General features: G+C 43.3%; 2 protein-coding genes and 1 long non-coding RNA gene across 4 annotated transcripts in view; 2 read left to right on the top strand and 1 right to left on the bottom strand.

The window, feature by feature from the left end:
- Window positions 1–241: 241 nt before the first annotated feature.
- LOC120315904 lies at window positions 242–22,114 on the bottom strand. Its single transcript, XR_005558818.1, has 3 exons — window positions 21,607–22,114; window positions 9,822–9,983; window positions 242–530 (listed from the first exon to the last, which is right to left on the bottom strand). It is a non-coding gene; the product is annotated as an uncharacterized LOC120315904 (long non-coding RNA).
- LOC120315903 lies at window positions 6,497–18,232 on the top strand. Of its 2 annotated transcripts, XM_039360935.1 has the most exons (4): window positions 6,497–7,541; window positions 10,567–10,664; window positions 12,480–12,577; window positions 16,595–18,232. In XM_039360935.1, exons 1-4 carry the CDS (start codon window positions 7,381–7,383, stop codon window positions 16,883–16,885), a joined length of 648 nt encoding a protein of 215 aa, XP_039216869.1. In that variant the 5' UTR covers window positions 6,497–7,380; the 3' UTR covers window positions 16,886–18,232. The 2 variants fall into 2 exon arrangements, 1 of the variants encoding a protein (XP_039216869.1); XR_005558817.1 differs by lacking the exon at window positions 12,480–12,577.
- A 171-nt stretch (window positions 22,115–22,285) lies between the features above and the next one.
- LOC120315900 (laminin subunit beta-4-like) overlaps window positions 22,286–23,102 on the top strand; it is a 76,258-nt gene continuing 75,441 nt past the window's right edge. The window contains exon 1 of the mRNA XM_039360925.1: window positions 22,286–22,456. Coding sequence (XP_039216859.1) covers window positions 22,421–22,456 — 36 coding nt within the window. The 5' untranslated portion in view covers window positions 22,286–22,420. The remainder of the gene's footprint in view (window positions 22,457–23,102) is intronic.

Genomic DNA, 23,102 nt, shown 5'->3' on the forward strand with positions numbered 1-23,102 from the left:
CCAGCCCCTGCCGTGTCAGCCCCGTCCCCTGGGTGCATGCTGGGGAGGTGTCACCCTTTGTGAGGAAGAAATGGACCACGCCTTGGCACTTGCCCCGGTCCCACCCTCTTCTGCCAGAGACCCTCAGATCTGTCCCACTCCTGCCCAGGCCCCCACAGGCACCCTTGACGCGAACGATGTAGAGCTGGCCATGCCCACCCAGTAGCCACACACACTCCAGCCACGCCTACCCAGTAGGCCACACACACTCCAGCCACACCCACCCAGTAGGCTGCACCCACCTTTGCCACACGCACCCCCCCCCGAGGGCAACTGCAATGCTGATACGGCCCTCTATGAAATTAAGTTTGACACCCCTGATCTAGTATTTCCTCTCTGGTCTGGCAACAGAGTTTTTCTCATTGTCTCTTTGTGAGCATTTTTATCGGAGATGTCGGAGTACATTTGGGGTCATCTGCCTTTGAGAAAACTGCATACCTTTTGACGTTCCACTTTGCATCCATCCAGCACAAGACATTCAGACCTTTCAGCTGAAGTGAGCAATTGACCACATGGGGATAAAAAAAAAAAAACAGCTATGGATATTCTAAGGAGAATGTTAACAGGCAGATGGCATTTTCATGCAAATTCACTATTTGAATATCAACAAAAAAAAATGCTTCAGAAGATTTTGTATGTTATGAATCTGACCTACACATATTCTTAGACACAATCTAGAAATGGGGGTGGAGGTGTTTTAAAACCACTTTTTGAAGCTCAAAGCTTTCAGCAAATATTAGCTGTCATCCTATATAGGTGGAAATGAACCATTTAGGACAATTGACAAGAACTCCAGAGACTACAGATAAATATGAGAAAAGAGAGGGAGGAGGAGGAGGAGGAGCAGCAGCAGCAAGTCATAAAGCATATCTTTAAGTTATATCAGTGTTTCTCAACCTTGACAATTTTAAGGCATGTGGACTTCAACTCCCAGAATTCCACAGCCAGCATTGCTGGCTGTGGAATTCTGGGAGTTGAAGTCCACATGCCTTAAAATTGTCAAGGTTGAGAAACACTGAGTTATCTGATTCTGACTACTCTCCCTTCTTGGCTAAATCACAGAAAAGCCATAATTCTCCAGAATGCCAAATTTAACAGAATTTGAATGTAGCAGACAAATTTTTCTTCGGCTTGTACTCCAACAAAGTTTGTTCACTTCCAAAGCAAACTCCACTACTAATATTCCTTGCTTCAATTAATTTAACTCCACAGAAGAACGTTAGTTGCATTTATGGAGACCCTTTTCCTATAAAAGTAGTGTTAAATAGAGGTTTTAGGGGGTATGCTGCATCTATTGGGCTATTTCTTAATTGTTCTCATATGCTTTTCAGGTAGTCTTTGACTTACAACAGCTTGTTTAGTGACCAAAGTTACAAGAACACTAAAGAAGTTTACTTATGATTGTTTTTCATACGACTGTTGCAGCATCCCGATGGTCATGTGATCAAACTTCAGATGCTTGGTAATTGGTTCGTATTTATGACGGTTGCAGTGTCCCAGGGTCATGTGGTCACATTTTAGAATGGAATGGAATGGAATAGAATAGAATAGAATAGAATAGAATAGAATAGAGCTGGAAGGGACCTTGGAGGTCTTCTAGTCCAGCTCCCTGCTCAAGCAGGAGAACCTATATCATCTCAGATAAGTGACTAACTGACTATCAGTCTTACTCAGTGATGGTGAACCTTTTAGAGACCGAGTGCCCAAACTGCAACCCAAAACCCATTTATGTATTGTCAGGTGCCAAGTGGGCATGGCCCATTGGGTGGGTGTGGCCAACTGGGTGAGCATGGCCAATTGGGTGGGCATGGTTGCCGTGGTAACGGCAGACTGGGTGGGACTAAAAAGTTCAATCAATCAATTCCAACTTTGCAAGATCTTTTTTTTTCCCCGCAAGAAATTGATTGAACCTTTTTTTTTTTTTGTACATGGTGGTGGAGGCCTAAAGCGAAAAGGTTTTATAAAACCCAGCTGAAGGCCTAGGACTGGGATGATGGTATACATGCCCACAGAGAGGGCTCTTTGTGCCACATGTGGCATGTGTTCCATAGGTTCGACACCACGGGTGTAGCCTCTTCTTAAAAATCTCCAGTGATGGAGTGCCCACAATTTCCACTGGTTAATTGTCCTTGCTGTCAGGAACTTTCTCCTTAATTCCAGGTTGCTTCTCTCTTTGATCAGTTTCCAACCATTGTTTCTTGTCCTGCCCTCTGGTACTTTGGAAAACAAATGGATCCCTTTTTTATGGCAGCCTCTCAAATACTGAAATACTGGTTTCATGACTTCCCTATTTCTTCTTTTCTTTAGACTAGCCAGACCCAAGTCCTGCAGCCGTTCTTCGTATGTTTTAGTCTCCAGGCCTTTGATCACCTTAGTTGCTCTTCTCTGAATTTTTTCCAAACTCTCTATATTTTTTTTTGTGACATGGTGACCAAAATTGGCTGCAGTATTCCAGGTATGGTTTTACTAGAGTTTTATAAAGCGATTACTAATACTTCATGTGATCTTGATTCTATGCCTCTCTTTATACAACCCAGGATTGTATTAGTTTTTTTGGCTGCTGCTGCACACTGCTGGCTCATAGTCAAGTGATCGTCCACTAGGACTCCAAGGTCCCTCTTACAGTTGCTGTTTTTAAGCTTGGGGTGTTGAATACTCTGCCAGTTTACTGTCATCTGCAAATTTGATGAGTTTCCCTTCAATTCCCTCATCTAAGCCATTTATGAAGATACTGAAGAGTACTGGGCCTAAGACAGAACCTTGTGGTACCCCACTGTTTACTTCTCTTCAAGTGGGTGTAGTGCCATTGAGGACTACTCGCTGAGTACGATTTGCCAGCCAGCTACAGATCCATCTGGTGGTGATATTATCTATTCCACCTTTTTCTAGCTTACCAAGGAGTAGGTTTTGTGACCTTCTGACAAGTAAAATCAATGTGGAAGCCAGATTCACTTAACAACTGTAGTGATTCACTTAAAAACTGCCAAGAAAGCTTGTAAAATGGAGCAGAACTCACTTAACAATTGTCTCACTTAGCAACAGAAATTTTGGGCTCAATTATGGTTGTAAATCAAGGACTACAGTACCTGTACTTTGTCTGAGCCAGGCACAGTTCTTCTTAAGAATTAATAATAGCTGGGCTCCAGGGTAGGCTCATGGTCAAGACCAGTAGTCAACCTTGGCTCTTTTATGATTCGTGGACTTCAACTCCCAGAATTCCTGAGCCAGCCATGCTGAGGGGAAAGGGAAAGGTTTCCAAGCTGAGCCATGCTGGCTCAGGAATTCTGGGAGTTGAAGTCCACGAGTCATAAAAGAGCCAAGGTTGCCTACCCCTAGTCTTGACAGATACATTGCCCCCCCCACTCCAAAGAAGGGCAAAGAAGAAACTGGAAAATGAAAAATTACATTCTCTTCTTTATTTGGAACACAGTTTGATGGATGGATGGATGGATGGATGGATGGATGGATGGATGGATGGATGGATGACTTTATTACAGCCATGGACCTTAGCATAACAAAGTGATGCTCTGAAAATCATAGATTGCTCACCATTACTAACTATCAGTCAGTGGATGGCGTTTACACAATGGAACATTTAAGGAAAGAAAATGATTCTTAAATAAATAAATAAACAAAGCATCTGAGAATACCTTGGAAATGTAAATAAAAATGGGGTGACAATAAGGCAGATATCCGGCAAGAGCTGAGAATAAAGAGTCTTTCTGCCATTTCCAGAGTTTGAGATATGCAGGAGACTAAAGCAATGTGTTGTAATACAACTCTCCTCTTCCTTAGACAACATGGCCCTTGGCTGGAAATTCTAGGTAGTTTAGTCCAACACATCTAAATGATATCCAGTTAAGTGATGCTATATTCTTGACTGTTTACAATGAATATGCAATCACCAAATAAAGCTATATTCATACATCTTTATGTGCTTTGGCTATGAATATCGATGTGTTTATTTATTGATTGATTGATATTCTACCTTTGTTATTTTTTTATAAATACGGTAACTCAAGGCGGCACATATATCTAAAACTCCTTCTTCCTGTTTTACTCACAATGGCAACCCTGTGAGGTGGGTTGGGCAGACAGAAAGGGACTGGCCCAAAGTCACCCAGCCAGCTTTCATACTTAAGGCAGGACTAGAACTCACCGTCTTCTGACTTCTAATCTGGTCCTTCATCAATAAACCAAACTGGCTCTCTTCTTGCATGTTGTTGAATATGTGCCTAAATCAGGGGTAGGCAACCTTGGCTCTTTTATGACTCATAGACTTCAACTCCCAGAATTCTTGAGCCAGCATAACTGGCTCAGGAATTCTGGGAGTTGAAGTCCACAAGTCATAAAAGAGCCACAGTTGCCTACCCCTGGCCTAAATCCTAAGAATACCCACCTAGGGTAACTTTTCCATGGTGATACTTAAGAATATTCGGCCAGCACATATCACCTAAGCTCCAAGATCTAAATTTTTAGTTTTAATTATAAACAAAATGCTGAGATTCTGAAAAATCCATATTTTTCTAATATGAATTCCTTCTTTTACTGAAGACAGGTTGGTTAGAAAGGCAACGGCCGTGTCTCCAAGAATCAGTCATTTGTGCTGAAACTTGGAATGAGAATATTTAGCTCTTAAAAAACCGGTATTTGAACAAACTGCACACTTGTGCCAAAGCAAGAATATGCATGAGAGGGAAGATAAGGAATTCACGCCTTTCCCATTTAGCTCTAAAACAAAAATCAACAGTTGATTCTGAAACCACATTGTCTATTTTATGTCATGCAACCTAATACCTTACTATTAGTCAAAGTATTTGTATTACGTTCTAACCGTAAGAGTATTTAATCTATATTTTTACATTTTTTTTCCTGCATTGTTCTTTCAATGGCTGTATATAAATAATTCCCCCACCCCAGCTTTTTTTAATAGGCTTTCGTGGTTTGGCCAGGGTTGTCAAGATTTAATTAGAGATTAGATGCTATTTATTATTTGATATACAGTCACTAAGCACATATCCAGTGTTCATATTTTGAGATTTATATATTAAATCGTCTAGCCAAATAACAGTTAAATATATTAATGAGCCTCAAAAGTGTTAGGGCATAACTGTCAATGGTCTCACCCACACAAATAATGCAATTTTTATAGTCTTGTAGCAAAAGTATGTCTCCCTAATTTGATTAGTTTTGGAGAAATCTGTCAAGAACCCTCCCCAGCAGCCTTAGCTCAAGCCACCAAAGGTCACTGACAAAATAGCCTCTTTTCCACACCATGATTTTTTTAGATTCCTCCCCCCCCCCAAAAAAAAAATTAAGATGAAAATGAGCGTGAGAAACTTCTGGAAATTCTCTTTATCTCCCTTAAACCTCCTAAAACAGCCCCAAATTCCGCTGCTGAAATTCAGCCGTTTTTTCCCAAAAATGTCAGCAGCACAATTTAGGGGTGAGTATGCATCTTTTTAAAGAGGGGGGGGGATTAAGAGTGGGCTGCCTTTTGGGAGGCTTTTGCTACCATTCCCACCCTTAATAAACCCAATGCCCCACCACTGCCCCTCAAGGCACAATCTTACCCCTTCCTGGGATGATACAGCTTTCAAGAGTCACCTGTTAATGCCCTCTAGTTTAGGGATCTCCAACGTTGGCAACTTTAAGAACTGTGGACTTCAACTCCCAGAACTCCTCAGCCAGGTAGACTAGGGAGTTTTGGGAGTTGAAGTCCACAAGTCTTTAAGTTGCCAACGTTGGAGACCTCTGCCTAGTTGATTCTTTAATTTAATTTAATTTTTTATTTAATTATCCTTTAAATCTGAGAAAATTGTCCTCTATTGTTGTCAGGATTATCTATACCAGTGGTGGCGAACCTATGGCACGCGTGCCGTCACCCCAGTCCTAGGCCTTCTGCTGGGTTTTATAAAACCTTTTCGTTTTAAGCCTTTGCCGCCGTGTGCAAAAAAAAAAAAAAAAAAAGGTTCAATCAGTCAATTTCAACTTCTCGTGGGAAAAAAAAAGATGTTGCAAAGTTGGAATTGATTGATTGAACTTTTTAGTCCCACCCAGTCTGCCGTTACCACCACAGCCACGCCCACCCAATGGGCCACGCCCACCCAATGGGCCACACCCACCCGGCACTTGACGATGCATAAGTGGGTTTTGGGTTGCAGTTTGGGCAGTCAGTCTCTAAAAGGTTCGCCATCACTGATCTATACAGTTGTGGTAAAAAGGAATCAAGATTGTCACTGAGACAATTAGATTGAAGCTTCACCCTTCTTATGTGGACAAGTTAAGAAGGGATGGAGTTTTTTTTTTAAATAATTTTTTATTTTTTTAAACTCTCCCCCATACATATACCGTGATATTTATCAGATGTTAACATACATTCTTTTTACATTCATATATAAGATACTTTTAATAAAATGAAATAAATACATGCACATGACTTTTGGTGTTGCTCGCCCATTTCCCCTTTCACTGTATCCACACTCCTTCTTCTCTACCTTCTTTCTCCCTTTCTTCTCTTCCCTACTTCCCTCTTCTTCCTCTCCTCTTCTCTTTCCTTCACCACTCTCCTGCCCTTTCTCCCCGAAGGGGTGGAGTTTTGATCACACTCTCACAGTCATCATCTTCATTTTTGTTTTTTTCTTAAAAAAAGAAAGAATAACCCATGGATACTCCTGGCTGTTGTATTGGATAATTGTTGTTGAAATCAGTCCTGTGCATTAGAATTAAGTCTTCATTTAATCTTTAAAAACGTCCATTGCAGTGCAGGCAAATGTATGTGCACGTTCACATAAAAGCGAGTTCTCTGAAACTGAATTTAATAATTTCAGCCTGGTCTGATAATGGCCAGATTGTCTGCAGATATATTTAGAAGGAAGTGCTGCTTAATTCAAAGTGATTTACAGTCTGGTAAATGTACCTTTTACTGCAGCCAGATGTGACCTAAGTTAACTTTGTAAGTAATTCCCCCAGAATTTATTTAAATTCTCTGGCAAATGAGCAAATGAACTCAGCTTTAGCTTCATTTGGCTACTGTCCAGCCTCAAGGGAATGGCTTGATGCCTGTCATAAGCCAGTGAGATTATTGATGCCATGGTAATGCCCAAACAAGAAGCATAAAGAACCTGAATGTCATGATATGACAGCAGATCAGATTCTTAACTCTGAATCCAGGAAGTCAGTTGTAGTGAAGACAGACAAACAAATAATGGGAAGGAAGAGGGAAGGGCGAAGGGTGGATGGAAGAGAGGAAGCTGGAAATGGGACCTTAGAAAGAAATGAATCAATAAGACTTCAAGTTCATCCTGGTCTCCTTCCTTGCTCCTTATTCTATCAAGGAAGATGGCATATTCAAATTGTACGTGGGTGTTTCATTCAGAACCAACCAGAGAATCTCACAAGTGGCCTGACTTCAGAAGATCTGGGAATTGGGGTCTGCAAAGGATCCAGAAGAAAGAAGTCTCAAGCAGACCCCTGCAGAACTATCAAGAGTACCTTCACAGGTAAGTAGCTCCTTTTTCAAAACCCTAAATTAGAATAACTCTTTAAGAGTTCACACAACACACTAAACCTCAAGCCTGGGCTAACACTTGCTGATAGCATGTAATTTTAAGCTAAAATAAGTCAGGTGTATTATCACTTAAAATCATGGCTGGCTTCATACACCAGGGGAAGACACTGGGCTCCCACAAGGCACTCAGCCATATTTTATCCTAGTTTACCATGGTGTGTGTACTTAACCAGTGTGTTCTGGAAAAAAAAAGAGTTGCAGTAGAGCAGACTGTAAGATTTCCTGCCATCTCACTGCCCAATATTTTACTTCAAGACAAAGGAAAGTACTGATTTATCTTTAGTTTAATCTAATTGCCTTCAGAAGTTGTGAGTGCTCCATCACTGGAGGTTTTTAAGACGAGATTGGACAGTTGTTTGTCTGAAATGGTACAGGGTCTTCTGCAACGGGGTTGGACTAGAAGACCTTCAAGGTCCCTTCCAACTCTGTTATTCTGAACGTCTGTAAGTCACCTAGAGTCGCCTCTGGAGAAATGGGCAACATTCAAGTTTAATAGACATATTAATGAAATCCTTTAAATCCTATAAACCCCTGTTCGACCTTTGACCCATATACTTTGTCCTATATCCCTGCCTGCATTGGTTGAACAAGAATTGGAAAAATTGGAATTGGCGGATTCCACGATGGCTTTATTAGATTAGAGTAGCCCTTCCTAATCTTACATTCTCCAGATGTGTTAGGATTAGAGCACCCATAATTCCCAGCTACTCCAGTCAGGAGAAGAATGAGTTGGACCTCTGGGAAAGAACTACAGATCTACAGTCCAAAATCCCTTATCTGTTGAGGTCTGAGGGTGCTTATTTTTGTTGAAGAGGCAAAATATTTTTTTCAATTAATTGCTGTTTCCTTGAACTGAGTCAATTTTTTTGTGCAGTCAATAGATGGAATTTTGTACTGTCTCCCATGCACCCAGATCTTAAATCCCTGTACCCGGCATGATCAGTATATTAAAATAACGTTAAAATGAATTCATTAAGGAAAAAGGATGGAAATATCCAACTAATTAAATAAATAAATCTAGAGAATTCATGCAGTATTTATACAAAGTTGGCCTGGGTGAAATGGTTGTTAAAAAGTGCCTAAAATAGGGAAATATTAGAGATTCTTGGAATTTTCAGGGAAAGGCCATTCTAGAACACAATCTGTGACACTAGCAAGACGCTCCTGTGATCAAGCACAACATGGCATCCCTATCAATCTCAGCATCTCCTCTGATAACAGTGATCAAATAGATCTATCATTTTATTAGGGCGACCAGATTTGGGATGCCAAGATCCAGGCAGCCCAAAAGCGCAAGGCTATCTGGAATTTGAGAGAATTGTTCCAGTGCCTTTTCCTTTAACATGATTTAAGCAGTGCTTTTGAGCATGTACATTTGACATGTGTAAAGTGTGTGTGCTGTTGAAGAAATCACAAGACATGGCCATATATTTAAGGCACAACACAAATGATCAGTTGAAACTCAATATTAAGAAAACCAAGATCATGGCATCCGGCCCTCTCAATTCCTGGCAAATAGATGGGGAAGAAATGGAGGTAGTGACAGATTTCATCTTCCTGGGCTCCAAGATCGCCGCAGATGGGGACTGCAGCCAAGAAATTAAAAGATGATTGCTCCTAGGGAGGAAAGCTATGGCAAATCTAGACAGCATACTAAAAAACAGAGACATCACCCTGCCAACAAAAGTACGTATAGTCAAGGCCATGGTTTTCCTAGTTGCAATGTATGGCTGTGAAAGTTGAACCATAAGAAAGGCTGAGCGACAAAGAATTGAGGCTTTTGAACTAAGGTGCTGGAGAAGACTCCTGCGAGTCCCCTGGGCTGCAAGGCGATCAAACCGGTCAGTCCTAAAGGAGATCAACCCTGACTGGTCTTTAGAAGGCCAGATCCGGAAGTTGAAACTCAAGTACTTTGGCCACCTAATGAGAAGGAAGGACTCACTGGAGAAGAGCCTGATGCTGCGAAAGATTGAGGGCAATAGAAGAAGGGGACAACAGAGAATGAGGTGGCTGGATGGACTCACTGAAGCAGTAGGCGTGAACTTAAATGGACTCCAGAAGATGGTAGAGGACAAGGAAGGCCTGGAGGAACGTTGTCCATGGGGTCGCGATGGATCAGGCACGACTTCGCAAGTAACAATAACCACACAAATGATCAGAGAACTAGGTTTTGAAATAGGCTATGATTGCTAGCGTACAACAATGTGCTTACTGTTTTTGTTCCTGTGTGCACTTGTTCCTCATGTTCCTTTGACTTCCAGTTAGCTTCATCTGCTCCCCCAAAAATCTGGAATGATGCAGCTCCTGTTTGTTTTACTGAATGACACCCTTTTCCTTGGTATCCAGGGCATAATCTTGATCTCCTACCAAATTTCTGCAAAGAACAAGTACAGGAGGGACAGAATGACTTTCTTCTACTAGTTTGCTGCATGTCTATATCAACTATTTTTCTTCCGTAGGCTGACAGTGGAAGCCTGGAGTACTGCTTTCTTCTCCTGCTAAATGTTCATTCATCTGATTACTGATGACAGCAAGTTGGTCCAGTCAAAGTGGGTTGCTAGTGTGTTAGTTGTAGAATACAGAATAACAGAGTTGGAAGGGATCTTGGAGGTCTTCTAGTCCAACCCCCTACGTCCAATCAGGAGACCCTATAAACAGGGCTAGGCAACCTTGGCTCTTTTATGACTCATGGACTTCAACTCCCAGAATTCCTGAGCCAGCCATGCTGAGGGGAAAGGGAGAGGTTTCCAAGCTGAGCCATGCTGGCTCAGGAATTCTGGGAATTGAAGTCCACGAGTGATAAAAGAGCCAAGGTTGCCTACCCCTGTCCTATACCATTCTGGACAAATGGCTGTCCAATCTCTTCTTAAAAACCTCCAGTGATGGAGCACCTATCACTTTTAAGGAGCCATGTTTGTTATGGTGGCTTTCTCTTGCCTTTTTTTCTTTCTGCCTAGACTCTTGGGCTCTGAAAAAGCTTCCTATTTTTTGAATCCACCTACCACAAAGAAACCAATTAGCCCACGAGTGAGGCGCCTGCTGGCGGCTGGTATCGGTAAGACATTTCCCGTTTCAGAGAGAACCTTCTTTGCTCTTCTCCTTCATTCCTTTTGGGGTATAATAAAATGGAAGCAAAAGATCACCGATTACAGCTATTCCTCAACTTACAAGCCATTCGTTTAACAATCGCTCAAAGTTATGGCAGACTTGAGAAGAGTGACTTACGGTCAGGCCTGGCCCTTAAGGGCTGTCGCAGGATCCCTGAAGTCATGTGATCAAACTTCAGGCAATTGGCAACCAACGTGCATTTAGGGTGGTTGCGGTGTCACAGGGTCACATGATCAAGCAAAGTAAATAGGGGAAGCCAGATTCGCTTAACAACCACCTCTGTGTAACGACAGAGGTGTTTCGCTTAATAACCCTGGGAAGAAGTTTGTAAAATTGGGTACGGCTCAGTGACTCCATTGCTTAGCAATGGAAGTTCCAGTCTCAATTGTAGTCATAAGTGGAGGACTATATGTAATCTGCTTGGAGTACAAGGCCATGACCTTGTTTGTGTGGTACTTGGTGAACTTTGGGAAGTGTCGGATTAGAGGAAACCTGCATTTCATGGCAATAAATCTTTTGCTTTTTCCTTCTCTTGACAGGCTATGCGAACTAATCTTAATATAGAAATGTAATAATAGGATGGCTTTTTTCCTAATATTATGCAATTAAAGAGATAAAAGGGAGCACGCCACTGCCTGCAGTACTTTAACCTTCCTTGGTTCTGAGTCTTTGGCAGGCAGGAGAGTGTTTTGCCCTCTGGGCAAAAGTTCCAGCTTCTAGCAGGTGTGCTTTTCCTTTCGGAGAACTTTCCAGCTCCCTCAGGGCCCTGTTCTTCCTTGCAGGGCTTTTCTTTACTTAAAACTGTCTGTAAGGCGGAGATCATGAGGTCCTTTTTCTTCTGGAGCCTCATATTGAGCTCAGGCCTCAAAGAGCAATCTCTCCTGGTCTGTGTAGCCCAGTGGTTCTCAACCTTTCTAATGCCGCGACCCCATAATACAGTTCCCCATGTTGTGATGACCCCCCAACCACTTATACGTCACTGGGTGCCAGGGGCGTGGCCAAAGAAAAGGGGGAAAAAATGGCGGAAAGCCTTGTTTGGCGACCCCCGTGAAATGGTCGTTCGACCCCAAATGGGGTCCCGACCCACAGGTTGAGAACCATTGGTGTAGCACCACCTTCTTCACCTTGGGTGCTGCCCTGGCCTAGAATCCCAGTAGTTGTAGTCCATCAGATCTGGGAGTATTACAAGGAGTACTCAACTTACAACAGTTCGTTTAGTGACCATTCAAGGTTACAATGGCATTAAAAAAAGTGACCTATGACCGTTTTTCACACTTACGACCGTTGTAGCATCCCCATGGTCACATGATCAAAATTCAGACACTTGGCAACTGAGTCATATTTATGACGGTTGCAGAGTCCCGGGGTCACGTGATCCCCTTTTGCGACCTTCTGACAAGCAAAGTCAGTGGGGAAGCCAGATTCACTTAACAACAGTGTCACTAGGTTAACAACTGATTCACTTAACAACTATGGCAAGAAAGATTGCAAAATGGGGCAAGCTTAACCATTGTCCTGCTTAGCAACAGAAACTTTGGGCTCAATTGTGTCCATAAGTCGAGAACTACCCATATTGAAGAGTGCTTGCTGGAAATGGTAGGCATGCAGCAGGGGCAGTTTGCTCAAAGTTTTGTGTAGAAAAGGTGAGATGGTCCCTGCTTTTTCTTCTAAGGGATCTAACCACCTTTCAGCACTGTAACAAGTGTAATGCTGCCATGTCTCATCTGTTGGAATGCAAAATATCATTTTCTTTGCCCCATAGATATGGGGGCTGAGGAGGTGTGGAGGGCCCTTCACGAAGAACCCAAGTGCCAATACGAGATTACAGCAAGTTCAAAAGGCCGTTCGCTCTCGGAGCAGGTGAGAAGGGTGCTTGGGGTGAGAAAACAAGGCCTAGGAATAGGTAGTCCTCCACTTACGATCTAAGTGAATCATGCAGTCATTAAATGAAGCCAGCTTTTCCCCCCCCCCTTGACTTTGCTTGTTGGAAACTGGCTGGGAAGGTCACAAATGATGATCACGTGATCCTGGGCTGCTGCAATTGTTGTAGATACTTGCTAATTGCCAAGCACCTTAATTTTGATCACATGATCGTGGGGATGCTGCAACAGTTGTTAAATGCGAGGGCTGGTCATAAAGTTATTTTTTAATGCCTTGTAACATCATTAAGCAGATGGTCGAGGACTATCTGTAATCTTTTCATTGCCAAGTATATATTTATGATAAGTCAGGCTTCTCCTGAACAGAGACTTCCTGTTGCTTGAAAGGTGTCATTCTGTCATGATGTGAATAATGAATTTGTATGTAATAGAAGTGGCTGCCTGGAGTCCAGTTGTTTTTAGTCCAGATGCACAGAAGCCCTAAGACAGAGATCCCCAACCTTTTGGGCACCAGGGACTGATTACGTGGAGAGAGGTTTTTCCGCAGACCGGAGGGTGCGTGGTTTCGTGTGCTGCCTGGATCCTGCAAATGGGGCTTTGCTGGTTTGGGCAGACCGGTTGCTAGCATGCTGCAGCCCGGTACCGGTCCACGGACCGGGGGTTGTGAACCCCTGCTGTAAGAGTACCTCAACCATAGTAAAGTGAAAGCCTTGCTCACAATTTCATATAAAGAACAGGCAGTGTGTGGATAAGTATGGGGAACTAATGGCATATTAGCCCAAAGTTGCTGTACTAGTCAGATGGGCAGCATAGAAATTTAATAAATGAAATAAATAACAAACTATTTTATACTTGAAGTTAAATATGTTTTGCCTGTTAATGTTCTGGCTAACTACTTAAAAGCCAACATTATGGGACCCGTATGTTTTTGCAGAATGCCCTATGGAAGCCATTCCCCAACAGAAATTTGTCCATTCCAGAAGTCACATTTTTAAACAGCCAAGTGATTTCAGTCAGAACAGTGGTCCTTAACCTTTCTGACTCCACGCACTGGCAGTGGCAATGGCAGCAGGTGGCTGTGGTAGGGATGGTTTCACACACGCAAACTTATCCCACGCAACCTTGTCCTATGTACAAATGGAGCTTTGTGCACTTGCCCACCTCTTGTGCAGAAAAAGATCCCAACAGACCATGGACCACTATCAGTTTGTGGACCAAGGGTTGGGGACCCCTGTGTTAGAAAAGAGTATGATAACTCAGTTTAAGCTTCATTTTTCATTCTGGTGAAAAAACACTCCGTTCCGTTTTATGGCTCTGCTTTTCCTTGCTGAGGTTTTTAATCTTCAGACTCAGATAAAAACAAAATTACAACTCTGGACTGTGGTCACTTAGTGGGGCACTATAATTCACATTATCCCCAACTAATAGTAATAGTAATAGTAGTACTATAACAAGAAACAAGTTAATCAATGGCAGAATCATATATTTACTTGGCATAATAAATGCGGAAGGTCTGGAGTTTTCAGCTGGCAAGAGGGGAAAAAAAAGCAATGACAATATCAGCACTAACAGAGTCCCTGTTTATACCTTCCTGACTTTGCTATGTCAATTAATACCTGTGGTTGAAGAGAAAGACACCATTGTTTAAATCCAAACTGAAGTGAATTGTATGTATTGTCAGGAAGTCTGATTCTCTTCCTTTAAGCTGAAGTGAGGACAATACTTCCCTTGTCCACCATAAGCGATAACTGCCACAGCAAAGCGAGGAGGGCGGTATCTCCACCAACTGTTAATATTGCAAATCTCCCTCTAATGAAGCCAGGTTAAATGTCCTGCTTAATACAGGTAGTCCTCGGCTTACAAACCACAATTGAGTCCAACATTTCTATTGCTAAGCAAAACAGTTGGTAAGTGAGTTTTGCCCCATTTTATGACCTTTCTTCCCATATTTGTTAAGTTTGTAAGAAGATTGTAAAGTGAATCTGGTGTCCCCATTGACTTTGCTTGTCAGGAGGTCACAAAAGGTGATCGCATGATCCTGGGACATTGTAACCATCATAAATATGAGTTGGTTGCCAAGCATCTGAATTTTGATCACATGACCACAGGGATGCTTAAGTAATAGTCGTAGGTATGAATGACAATCATAAATCACTTTTTTCAGTGCTGTTGTAACTTTGAATAGTCACTAAATGAACTGTTGTAAGTCAAGGACTAGCCCATGAAGTGGAACTATAGTTATGCCTCTAGTTAACCCCTGACTATGCAAACCAGGTTTCTTTGTCCTTATGATATCACAAGATATTCACTCAGATCTGGACTGTTAATGCCTGACTCTCTGCTTTGGTCCCAATTGTCGAAAAGTCAATTCAGTTTCTGCTATTTTCAGGTAGAGAACATTTTAATAAACTGAACCCCTAAAAAAAGCCATAAGAAAAAGAGAGAAAAAGAAAACCCTGGCCTCTATCTGTATAATGTATCTTTTTAAATTTGTTTGCTTGCCCAATTTGTATAGATAGCCATATATGACTCTGGATGGCTCACAACAGTTAAAACAACAGCAAGAACAATAAAAAATAGAAATAAAAAAGAACCATGCAACTATACTAAAATCATTATTAAAATACTCAGAGTCGTTTTGAAATGAGATTGGTGACAGATAAATTTAATAAATAAAAGAAAACCCAATTAGGCATAAAATATAATTCTAATCAATTGCTAAATACAATCAGTGCATAAGATTTTACAGGTGAAGAACAGACGGAGCTGGGGGGGGGTAGAGTCACCAGCTTAAAATTGTTACATTTGCACAAAGGGTCTAAGTCCAATCCTTCTTGAATTTCATTGACCCTTAGCTGGTACCAACTTAGTATTGAACTTTTGTTGACTAGATTCTTGTGCATAGGCTTGATCAATAAATCTTCTGAAATGCAACTTAATGTATGGTCCTGATTTTTTGCACATGACAGATTTAGTGCAACCATCCCAAGTGTGGTAACACATTTATTTGTTTGTTTGTTTATATCCCACCTTTTTATTTTTATGAATAACTCAAGGTGGCAAACCCCCTCCTATTTTCCCCACAACAAAAGATAAGTTGTCATGCCTCCCCCATATAGTTTGTGAATTTTTATTGCTCTTGTCGTTCTTTAACGTATATTGAGCTCCACCTGTTGGCCAAACACAAATCTTTAGTTGTTTGGTGTTTGACCCTACAGAGCACCCATCCTCCCGCATTATGCAAAAAAGGTGTATCCTGAGAAGCCAGACTCCATTTTGTGTCATTCTGAGGTAACAGAAGCATCTAGATTAATCCAGTTTAGTCCGTGACACGTGTTCTTCTGAGGACAAAATCTATATCCCATGCATAGCATCACTGTTTCACCTTATCGTGTTCTTTATTAAAGTATCAAGATCTACATTTACAGTCTGGTTTATTGAAGGATAAGAGGGTTTAGCTGCATGTCGAGCCACACACAGAGTAATGTGTTGTGAGGACAGAACGTTCATTCTGTATTATTACACTGTCTCCCACGGTGTTCATCCTCTCACTAAAATTAAGAGCAAGCTTCTGGAAGGTTGCCCACATGGAGGGTCAAAAAAGTCAACCTGGCAACCGGGACCATACATTCAAAGCCCACCCTTTTTTAATGTGAATTTTAAGCAACTCATGTAAAAAGGGGGGAGGCTTTGAGCGCAAAGTCTTGGCTGCTCTCTTGGCTTTTTTGACCACACATTCTACCCCAGCCCCATCCAGGATGCCCCTGTTTAGACTAGATCAGGGGTAGGCAACCTTGGCTCTTTTATGACTGGTGGACTTCAACTCCCAGAATTCCTGAGCCAGCCACGCTGAGGGGAAAGGGAGAGGTTTCCAAGCTGAGCCATGCTGGCTCAGGAATTCTGGGAGTTGAAGTCCACGAGTCATAAAAGAGCCAAGGTTGCCTACCTCTGGACTAGATGTACAGCCATTGTCTGAAGCACCACTGCCTTTTTTCAGGTACCTTGGCTGGGACGCCCTGCGACCACCCACAGGCTACGGCAAGTGGCTTGCTGGCAGCAGCAGCTGTGTGCAATGCATCGTTTGGGGAAGCAGCACCAGTATGCAGCCCTCTATCTCCTGGCCACAAATCAACCGCCTGACCTCAACGACTCCTATGGGACTGAAGGGCCAACCCGCTACTTCCACACTACTTTGAGTAAGAAACAGATGTCATCACCTGGCATCAACCCTTCTAGGACATGCTGCTATTCCAGTGGCAAGAGAAAAACATGGGAGCAATTTTCCTGACACTTGTGCGCGGGATGCAGAGGGGATCTTGCCATCCCCCAGCAGACACCCTGAACGAGGAAGGGTGTCTCAACCCTGTGTTGGAAGAGGATCAAGAGTTCTTGATGGATCGTTCCTTCAGGACTGTCTAATGCTGCCTTCTGCCCACCACAGCAAAGCTGCAAGTAGTCCTCAACTTACAACTGATTCGCTTAGTGACTGAAGTTACGAAACAACCCCCAAAAAGGAACTCATGATCCCAATTTGAAGTTCCACCTCTCCCTGTGATCATGTGATCACATTTTGGGCACTCAGAAACTAGCTTGCATTTATGACCGATTGCAGCGTCCCACAGTCACATGACTCTGATTTACAATGTGTTTTAGCTGGAAATTGGCATTTACGTCCAGTTTCCAGCAACAACAACAAAAAAAGAAATAAAAATCACCCACTGGCTAAAATCGGTTCACTTAACAACTGCTGCTGCAAAAAAAGTTGTAAAATCAGACACAGTCATGTGATGACCCAGCACGACCTAACAATTGTAATTCCAGGCTCAGTTATGATTGTAAGTTGGGGACCACCTGTACTTGTTATGCTGAATGAGTCTCTACATTTGGACATGTTTTAGTCAAAACAGCTGCATGGAACAGAGGGCCTGGACCAGTTCTCCTCCTGCACTACTTGAAAATCACCCTCCTCCTCTTTCAGTAATGAAATCAGTAATGAAATCAGTATGAAATCAGAGCTATCACTCTGTCTCTGGGTGTGTTTGATTGGTATCCATGGAAAAAGGAATCTGACCTGTGTCACCTCTTAGAAGTGTATTTGCACAGCATGATGGGAGCACCTCCCTGTACTAGCAGGGCTCAATCAGTGATGACCTAGCTTGGAAAAGGCACAAGTAATGCCCTCTTCTTAGCTGCCACAAAAAAGGCTGGAGGGTTCTTGACAATGAACAATAATATCACAATGGCACAATAAGAGTCGACATGAAGATGGGACGGTTTCATTGGATGGAAGCACCCATCAAGTAAGGTAGAAGTGGTGAACCATGGTCCCTTTATGACTTGTGGACTTCTACTCCCAGAATTCCTGAGCCAGCCATGCTGGCTCAGGAATTCTGGGAGTTGAAGTCCACAAGTCATAAAGGGGCCATACTTCTCCATTCCTTCATTTGCTTCCTTGCCAGAAATGCTCTGCCTGCTGATCCTCTCCATCTATACCATTACTCATATGTCTGTAAATCACGGGTATCAAACTCGCCACGTCACGTGACGTGTCGCAACATATCACAACTTTTTTTGCATTGCTGGCAATGGGCTGGGCGTGGCTTCGGTATGATGAAACCGGCCTCCAGGCCGGCAGTTTGACACCCCTGCATAAATGAAGAAAATATTATGGATGGATGAAATGGGAATTAATCAAGGAGAGATCCAACCTAGAAGTAAGGAGAAATTTCCTGACAGTGAGAACAATTAATCAGCGGAACAGTCTGCCTCCAGAAGTTGTGGGTACTCCAACACTGCATATTTTTAAGAAGAGACTGGACAGTCATTTGTCTGAAAAGTTATAGGGCCTCCTGCTTGAGCAGGGGGTTGGACTAGAAGACCTCCAAGGTCCCTTCCAGCTCTGTAATTCTGTTATACAAATGCTACCTGTATAAGTCTTTAGCAATCTCTAAAAAAAATAGACAAGTTCTGATAAAATTAAAGCTTTTCACCCACTCCAGCAATTTATAGCCTAACAGTAATGATCTTCATCTCTGGACAAGATAAGGGGCATATAAAATAAATAAATAAATCTCTACAATTCTATTTCAACTCTCAGATCCCTGTATTATCACCTTCTCCATATGTTTCTGTGGATAACTTATCCAGCTTTCCCCCTTTCCCAAATAAGCTCTTGTGAAATCATTTCAATGAGGAACCCCTTCACTGGCAGCATATAAGTTCTTTAAAATACAATTTTTTACTCCAAAATAAAGAAGGGGAGGGAAGAAATACCAGCCTTCAGAAAGAGCCATGGTGCTGGCTAGTAAGAATCTCTGATGTGGAGTATTTGCATGTGAATAATGAAATCAAGAATTTTCCAAGATGATCCCCAGAAGGATACTGAACTGTAGGCAGCTATAGCCTCATTCATTATCCCACCAGTAGGGGCTGAAGCCAGCAGAGAGATAAGGGCCAACCCCCTCATCAGGCATTTCAAGAAAAGAGCCTGATGTGCCAGCAACCTCACATAAAACACCGAAATGTGATTGATGTAACACCCAAGAGAAAAATGGGCAATGGATATCATAGCAGGAATCCTTGAAATAGCTACATCCAGATGAAATAGCAAATTCCCACACTCCAAAGATATTAAAGGCGGAAGTTGGGGCAGAGGGTACTTTTCATATTCCTGTTAAAAATGTGGCTGCATTCACTGCTCTTCAAGGTCAGCAATTTTTGTCTCTGGTGACTCTTGAGTTGGCTTCTTGTCAGCATGTGCATCCCTCCCAGCCATTTCCAGCTGTTGGCTGAGAAGAACTAAGGTATGTAGAAGCAGCTGACTTGCCCAGATGGCAGGCCTCAGACCTTCTGAACCTCAGTTCTAATGCTTAAAATGGGCATAACTGAGGGGCAGATCAAAAAGAGATCCTCGGTCAGGTTTTTGAAACTTTTAAAAAAGTCCATAAGTCTACAGGTCTGTTATTCAGGGAGAGAGGCACTCTGTCCACAGCCTGGAATTCGATCCTGACTTACTCAAGGTTGACTCAGCCTTCCATCCTTCCGAGGTTGGTAAAATGAGGACCCAGATTGTTGGGAGCAATACGCTGACTCTGTAAACCAGTGATGGCAAAACGTTTAGAGACCGAGTGCCCAAACTGCAACCCAAAACCTACTTATTTATTGCCGGGTGCCAGGTGGGTGTGGCCCACTGGGTGGGCGTGGCTGTGGTGGTCATGGCAGAGTGGGTAGGGGTGGCCATCATCTCGATGTTGCTCGTGGGGAGGGATGTCTGTGGGAACTGGGCAGGGTTAGGGGAGATCCAGGGGGGTCTCTGGCAGGTGGGCGGTGGGCAGGAGGCTCGTCCTGCGGGGTAAGGTGAGGCAAGGCAAGGCAGGGTGGGGGTGCCATTGTCAGAGGGAAAGGTGAGGTAGGGGCCAGGGCAGCTGGTGCCTGACACCATCGGCCCCTGCACACAGAGGCCAGCGGGCGTATGGGTGCTGGGATGCATACACCCATGTGGGACCTTGGCCAGTTAGCAGGCAGCTGGTTGAAGAGGGATGGTTGCCATCTCCGGGGCATGGCGCGCGTGCCCACAGAGAGGGCTCTGAGTGCCGCCTCTGGCACGCGTGCCATAGGTTCGCCACCACTGCTGTAAACCATTCAAAGAGTGCTGTAAAGCACTATGAAGCAGTATATACGTCTAAATGCTATTGCTATTCAGGCATCCTGTATAATTTGCCACTGGAGTTTGATTTGTCATTTGCAGGGCTGCAGGAACGGAGCTTTGGAGCTTGGCCAGCTACACCACAGTGTTGGCTCACGATATACTAGAACACCCAGATCCTTTTCACACATTCATTCTCTGCCCAAGCCACCCTGTGCTAGTCACTTTCATTTTTTCTCTCTCCTGCGATGCACAACTTTACATTTCTTCCTGTTACATTTTCTCTTCTTTGTTTCAGCTCAATGTTCAAGCCAGTTCTACATCTTTTAAAATCTTCTCTTCTAAAACGTAATCCACTTCTCCCAGCTTTATGTCATCTGAAAATTTAATAGTCATCTTATAAGTCCCACAATCCTTCTTTAGCCCTAAATCCCAGCCTGAAACCAAAGCATTGTGAGCAGGATATTAATTCAGGAGCTCTGGCATGGGTTAATGTGTTGGTTTGTGTTTTCGCTGAGCTTTATGCATTTTTCGATGCTTTTTTAAAGAGGCAATGGCAAACCACTTCTGAAAAACATTGCCAAGAAAACTGTAGGGACTTGTCCAGGCAGTCTCGGAGAACTGGTCATGACTGAACAGAAGAAAAGAAAAACAAAATAGAGAGCCAGTTGGGCATTGTGATTAAGGTAGCAGGATAAAAACTGGAAGATTTTGAGTTCTAATCCTGCCTGAGGCACAAAGAGAGGTGACTGACCATGGGCCAGTCCCTCTCTTTCAGCCCCGAGGAGGAGACAGTGACAAACTACGGATAGTCCTCAACTTACAACAGTTCATTTAGTGACTGTTCAAAGTTACAACAACAGTGGAAAAAAATGAGTTATGACTATTTTTCACACTTATGACCTTTGCAGCATCCCCATGCTCATGTGATCAAAATTCAGATGTTTGGCAACTGGTTCATACTTATGACCGTTGCTGTGTCCCAAGGTCATGTGATCACCTTTTGCAACCTTTTGACAAGCAAAATCATTGGGGAAGCCAGATTCACTTAACAACAGTGACAAGAAAGATCGTAAAATGGGGCAAAACTCACTTAACAGATGTCTCACTTAACAACAGAAATTTTGGGCTCAGTTGTGGTTGTAAGTCGAGAACTACCTGTACTTCTGAGCAACCTTGCCATGAGAACTGCAGGGACTAGTTCAGGCAGTCACCAGACATCAAACATCCACTTGAAGGCCCACACGATACTATAACAATAGAAATAGACTTATATGCCGTTTCACAGTGCTTTACAGCCTTCTCTAAGCAGTTTACAGAGCCAGCCTATTGCCCCAAACAATCTGGGTCCTCATTTTACCCACCTCGGAAGAATTGGAAGGCCAAGTCAACCTTGAGCCGGTGAGGATCGAACTCCTGGCAATGGATGAATAAATAAATATCCTGCATCTCATTAAAGGTTTTCAGGATCTTCTGCTGGTTTACAGTTTACACTTCTTGATCATAGCAAAAGCGTGGCTGCCACACACGTCTGCGAAAAAGAGATGGCTCTCAAAATCTGAGAGTAGACTAGCGCTAGGTCTCCGTTCCCAAGACCATGAACATCGCAGTGGTGAAGATCTGGTTGTTGATCACCAATCAGACTCCTAAACCTGGCCGGTGAAAATCCAGCGGATGATAGCAACAAGTGAGTGTTTTCTGTATCTCTTTGCAGGGGTCGTCTAGATTTTGTCAGCCCAGACTTGGTAGCTCCTAACTAATTAAAACTTCTGTGTCAGGATCCAGAGATTTCTGCTGGACCAGCTAGCACGTATAACCCTCTCCATCAGTGTGCGACTCAGGCCAAACACCTGTACGCTGGATCAGAAAAGCCAGTGCTCCTTGGAGAACCACACAGGGAATCACCTTTCCCTCCCGTCAGGCACCAGGCCATTCCCGGAAACGGGGAGAGTCTCTACCTAGTTGCGTTACCTTGGCTCAGCTGCCAAGGAGGGCTGGTCCCTCCCTCCCTTCCTCCCGTCCCCTGGCACTGCATGAAGGGAGGAGGAGCTGCTGAAAGAAGGAGCCCTTCTCCAGGAACAGGCAGCTCGGCAGAGCACTTTGCACTGCTTAAGGCAATCGCTCTTGCACGTGCAAACTGCAGAGGGGCCCCAACTGGGCCACGCTCCCCAAATTGGCATGAGGCCTGGAGCCACAACGGGGTCTTCTTCCCAGGTAAGAGTTGGGCCTTTCCTTCTCCTTGCCTCTCTCCTGCTCCTGGGGGCACCTGGCCATGGCATGAGGTCCCTCACCCTCTTGGCTGGCCCAGATATTTTCTTTTCTTTCTTTTTTTTTTGTAGTGGAAAGTTGTGGAGTGGATGATTGGATATGAGAGAGCTTCTTTGCAAGCCATCTTGTGTCCTTTAGCTTGGACAGTGTAGCCAACTCCTAAGGCTTTTGCCAGAGTAGTCTGGCTTCTTGGGGACTCTCAAAAAAGATTCTACTTTTAATCCTTCTGGAGTGACTGAGATACTCCTATCCTGCTTCCTTGTCTACTAATGGGAACTATCAGGCTTCATCTCTTGCTTATGCCTCAAAGGCATAAAGGAAAGAGGACTGGTGTTCTGCAAGCAGTAGGTGCAAAAAAGGATGTGGCCTGCTGAATTTATTTATTAATGTGCAACTTTAAATTTATAACACAGGATGGGGATTGGGAGATGACAGGCAGCATGGGTCAATGTCCAACTCCGGCGTCCTGGCTAAAATGGGTCTTCCATCCATACTTTTGAGATTGGAGGGATAAATTAAATTTAACCCAGCAAAAGGAAGCAGAACAAAAGCTGCGGTTGTAAAGGAAGACTGGAGTCATTCCCACTGAAGC

The sequence above is a fragment of the Crotalus tigris genome, unplaced genomic scaffold, assembly GCF_016545835.1.
Source record: "Crotalus tigris isolate CLP2741 ecotype Arizona unplaced genomic scaffold, ASM1654583v1 scf7180000019182.148810, whole genome shotgun sequence".
NCBI classification, from domain to species: Eukaryota; Metazoa; Chordata; class Lepidosauria; order Squamata; family Viperidae; genus Crotalus; species Crotalus tigris.